This window comes from Austrofundulus limnaeus, unplaced genomic scaffold (assembly GCF_001266775.1).
Source record: "Austrofundulus limnaeus strain Quisiro unplaced genomic scaffold, Austrofundulus_limnaeus-1.0 Scaffold305, whole genome shotgun sequence".
Taxonomy (NCBI): Eukaryota; Metazoa; Chordata; class Actinopteri; order Cyprinodontiformes; family Rivulidae; genus Austrofundulus; species Austrofundulus limnaeus.
The window spans coordinates 390429-395190 of NW_013952707.1; the positions used below are offsets into that span (position 1 = coordinate 390429).

The following is a 4762-nucleotide window of genomic DNA, read 5'->3' on the forward strand; positions in this document are numbered from 1 at the left end:
CTTTTAAACTGTAAGTGTATTTAATTTAGTTATAATGTAAATACAATAAAATTAAACCAAGATTTAGAATAATTATCATTTTGATCCATAGGTTGATAATGTCTGACTGGGCCTCGTGTCACTTTATGATCAATAAATTGGGCCCCGAGGTCAAAAAGGTTAAGAACCCCTGGTCTACAGTGCCTCTACAGCACGGTTCGACTTGGCTCTGCTCGGTTCCAGGGCTTTTCCACCAGTAAGGATTCGTGGACCCCCTACTACAGTGTCACGCTACAAGAACCACTGGATCAACAAAAAAAAAAAAAAAAACACCAGTCCAGCTAGTCATTGGTCCTGAATAACTTCTTCCTCTATGCTCTGTTTTTGTGAATAAAAATGTGCAAATTACTGATAACTAAAAGACAGAACAATGAGTCCAAATAGCCAAACTTTCCCTTTAAGGTGGGTGAAAGATACTACATGTTTAACTGTTGTATTTAGAGTTGAGAAGAGTCACCATGATGACAGACTCAGAGCTTGACATGTTTCTGTTTCTGAAACAAAAACCTGCAGTTTTCCTAAACTCTGGGTGAAAGTTTTTACTAAAGCCTGTTTTCTGCAACACCCCCTGTTATCATCCAGCTGTCACATGGATGTATTATAATAAAGTCAACGTCTGACAGCGAACTAACTCATTTTAAGTAAATGACGGACATGATGATAAAGTGTTTTCATAACTTTTTGGAAGTAATTTTTATTAGGATACTGTGTGATACAATCACAGAATACACGGAAACTGGAGCTAGAGTTATTAAGGAGATTACAGGACCGGAACAGTCAGATCATGAATAGGTATGGTGATAGTATGAAACTTATTATTTCTTCCGTTAGCAAGCAAGCTAACGCAGAAGCTAATCGCACAGTAGCACTAATTTAGCCACACCATCATGTGAACAGTCAGAAATAAAAACACTCCACCGTGAAGACTCGGTAATATAACACGGATAAAACGACGGTTTTTACCCGGTATTTCGTCTTCAGCTTCCTCTGCCATTCCTGCGAGACTTTAATCCGCTTTGCTTGTGGACCCCTAGCGTTTAGCAGCCCGGCAGTAAACAAAACTTCTCCTAGGCTACAGAACCGGTCATGTGACATTTAAAGGGCCAGTACCTGCGCATGCGCGAAATCAGGAGCACGCCCTCAATTAGATTCACAGCTTATTGAACAATCATATATTTAGAATTAAACAAGTTTTATTGGTATTATGATGGTAAATTAAAGGGCTCTCCGATTACTTGGTAGGTTATGGAAGCCCATTTCCGCCACCCTGATAAAAAAATAAAACTTGTATCTCATAATTATGACTTAGCTATCTCATAATTATGAGATACTGACTTAGCTATCTCATAATTATGAGATAGTATCTCATAATTATGAGATAGCTAAGTCATAATTATGAGATAGTATCTCATAATTATGAGATAGCTAAGTCATAATTATGAGATACAAGTTTTATTTATTTTTTTTATCAGGGTGGTGGAAATGGGCTTCCATAGTAGGTAGATATGAACACGATTTTAGTCAAGTAATAAACCAGAACCACTTTTTTTACTTAGTGCTTTTACTGACCTGCAGTCAATTTATCTAATTAGTTTTAAAATGCTTTTCCAAAAGTTTCTTATTAAACCACTGGCCTTTTAATCCATCCATTTTTTGTACACGCTTATTCCTTTTCAGGGTTAAGAAGAAGCCAGAGAACCCGAAGATAACCCACCCATGCACGGAGAGAACAAAGCTCTACCCAGAAAGGTCCCCAGGCCGGGATTTGAACCGGCGACCTTTTAAAAAGGTATTGCTGCCATAAAAAATGAAATTACTTTTTTTTTCTTCGAGAAATAATACAACTTCTTAGTTGAAACGTTTTATAATTAAAAGTCCTCTCCTCAGGAAGGAGGTTGAACTCATCTGGACAAGAACATCAGACTGAAAAACAGCTTAGTTTATTAATGTACTTTTGTAATCTCACACAAATCTGTTTTTATTTTAACTGTGATTTTAAGCTTTTATTCCATTACATCTTTGTTGTTCCAGTCTGTTTGGATACTGTTTGTCCACCTTGATCGTAATGGTTTACTGCTTTAAAAATATCTTTTTAGGTATTACTGAAAAAATCTAATATATGTTTTAGTACTTTACTGTATTTTTATTTGACATGATGCTTTTATTGTTTTGATTTTATAACAGATGTTGTTACTACATGTCTGACATATTTGTCTAAAACAAGTTTCTGACTTTTTTTTTTGTCAATAAAGCAGTGTTGTATAAAGTACCTCAAAGTGACTTGAGTACAAGTATCTTATTATAAAAATACTTCGGTAAAAGTTAAAGTCTTCTATAAGAATATTACTTTAGTAAAAGTCTTAAAGTATCTGATTTTTTTTTATTTAAGAATCAAAAGTATATTTCTGTTACAAAATCTACTTAAGTATTAAAAGTTAAAGTATAAGTGGGCAAAGGTTTTCCTAAATGACATTTATTAGGAGACTTCTCGAACAATAAATTTTTAATGGCGTGCAGCTGTGATGTGTGCAAAGTAATACATGTCAGAATGGTATATACTATATTTATACTTCTCATCCAACCACAATTCAATTAACTCTTTCCAGGAGACACAATTTATGATGACATATTTTTTTAAAATAATAACCCAGAACAAAAAGATAAGATAATTTATTAGTCTCCCATGGGAGAAATTTGTCCTGAAAGCAGGGGCAAGCACTACAACATAACAATAACAATTGCAATAAAACTCATCAACAGGACAGTAAGAATGAATAATACATAAAAAACAAAAATACACAAAACCACAAATGTTAGATCAGATCAACTCACCAGTACGTCCCCAATACATCCTCTATGTGAGAAATGACTTTCTACTTCTTACCCTTTTAAAACTGTAGTGAGTAGAAAGTACAGATAATTGTGTAAAAATGTAATGAGTAAAAGTAAAAAGTACGCTGAAAAATAATTACTCAAGTAAAGTACAGACAACCGACCAAAATTTCTACTTAAATACAGTAAGCAAGCAAGTAAGCAAGTAAGTAAGTAAGTAAGTAAGTAAGTAAGTAAAGTATTTGTACTTTAGCCTACAAGTAAGCGGTAGACATCCTGCTTTTAAATCCTTCTTTTCACATTTAAACCATTCAGTTGGGGTCTGCTGGGAACTGCAGTTCTTTTGGTCTTCCTCATTATTTTAACTCCACTTGTGCTCTGAAATGTTTCAAACTTAATCAGTCTGTGGTGCTGATAATGCACTGACAACATTCGAAGCGGGTGCAGTGATGTCAGAGCGATGTCTTTGTTTGGCAGCCCAAGGCGGAAATACAGCTTAACGGTGTCACAAATTTCCACTTCAGTAAACACAACTAGTCTGACAGAATCAGAAAGATCCTGTGAGTGATCTTGTGCTCACAAAACCGTTTTTTCTTAATCTAACGTCCCTTCAAGGGCTTAGTATACATTTATTGATGAAAAATAATACAAATTAAAGTATTTTAATAGCATTTGGTGTTTAAAAAAGCTAAAAGCTTTGGAAATTTTTGGTAAAGAAAGATTTAATCAAAGGTTAGAGTTACAAATAAAGAAAATCATCCTATGATGCTGCATGACAGTACTGGCTCTGACTGAGGTAAAAACTCTAATCCAGGTCAAAATAGTGATTAAAAGGTTGCAGTAGCAATTTCCTGTTGAATAAACTGGAATTGTTGAACACACAAAGTAAGAAAAAACGAACATAAAAAGCAGGGAAAAATTTACATTTCTACTCAACAGAAAATTTGCTGTATATTCCCCAGTGATCGCTGGTGAATAAGCCACACTTGAGAATCTCCAACCCAATCAAAGCCATGCTGTGGGGGTCCAGCCGTGGGACCCCATCCCTGGAGGCTCGGCGCAGGTACACCCGATCAAAGCGGAAGTGGCACTTGAAGGGGATGTCCTTGTTGGTGTTTGCCTGGGTGTCCCATGTGTAGCGGCACTTCTCAGGTTCTCCAAGCTGCTCCCACAAGTCACAGACAGAGCTGGGAAGGCCAACCGTGGCCACCTATGGTACAAGAAGAACTTGGGATTTACTCGTTCGTTTATGGAAGAGATGACAGGAAAACAATCAAATATCAATTATTTTTAAACTCCCTAAAAGTACTTTAACATCGGAGTCTGATGATGCTCTGCTCCTTGCCTACATTTCCCAAAATGCATCATTTATGAAAACAGTTTAAGAAAAAAAAATCTGCCTTCTGAATGAAAAATCAAACCTCATAGTCTCTCAGGTTTGTGTCCCCTCCAAACAGGACCGTCTCATCATCAGGAGCCTCACTCATCCTCTTCATCACCAGCCTTAGCTGCCTCATCCTCTCTGCTGAGCCGCTCTTACAGCTCTCGAAATGGGATGTCATCAGAAGCAGTTTCTGACCTCTGAACATCACCTGGGTTGCAGAAAAAATTTGGAGGGATGTTGGAGGGAAACAAACCAAGATCTGTCTACAACACAAATTCTAAAAAAGAGACACATGAGATATTTTGTAAAATGTAAATATAAACAGAATGCAAAGATTTAAAAATCTTATAAACCCATATTAATTCACAATGGAGCATTGTAAATGTATCAGATATTTGAACTAAGAAATTGTACTATTTATTTGGTAAATAAATTCACTATTTATCATAGTAAATTTATAATATATATCTATATGTATCTATATATATCTATATCTATATCTATATC

General features: G+C 35.6%; 2 protein-coding genes across 2 annotated transcripts in view; both read right to left on the reverse strand.

Annotated features, from left to right (window-relative positions):
- The window catches only part of rpgrb (retinitis pigmentosa GTPase regulator b), a gene marked incomplete in the record, with an annotated part of 25946 nt that extends 24841 nt beyond the window's left edge, over positions 1 to 1105 (reverse strand). The window contains 1 exon segment of the mRNA XM_014021766.1: positions 1003 to 1105. Coding sequence (XP_013877220.1) covers positions 1003 to 1033 — 31 coding nt within the window.
- Positions 1106 to 3551: 2446 nt separating this feature from the next.
- Positions 3552 to 4762, reverse strand: part of LOC106527012 (tyrosyl-DNA phosphodiesterase 2-like) — a 6278-nt gene continuing 5067 nt past the window's right edge. The window contains exons 4-5 of the mRNA XM_014021763.1: positions 4293 to 4463; positions 3552 to 4081 (exon numbers count right to left, since the gene is read on the reverse strand). Coding sequence (XP_013877217.1) covers positions 3800 to 4081; positions 4293 to 4463 — 453 coding nt within the window. The 3' untranslated portion in view covers positions 3552 to 3799. The remainder of the gene's footprint in view (positions 4082 to 4292; positions 4464 to 4762) is intronic.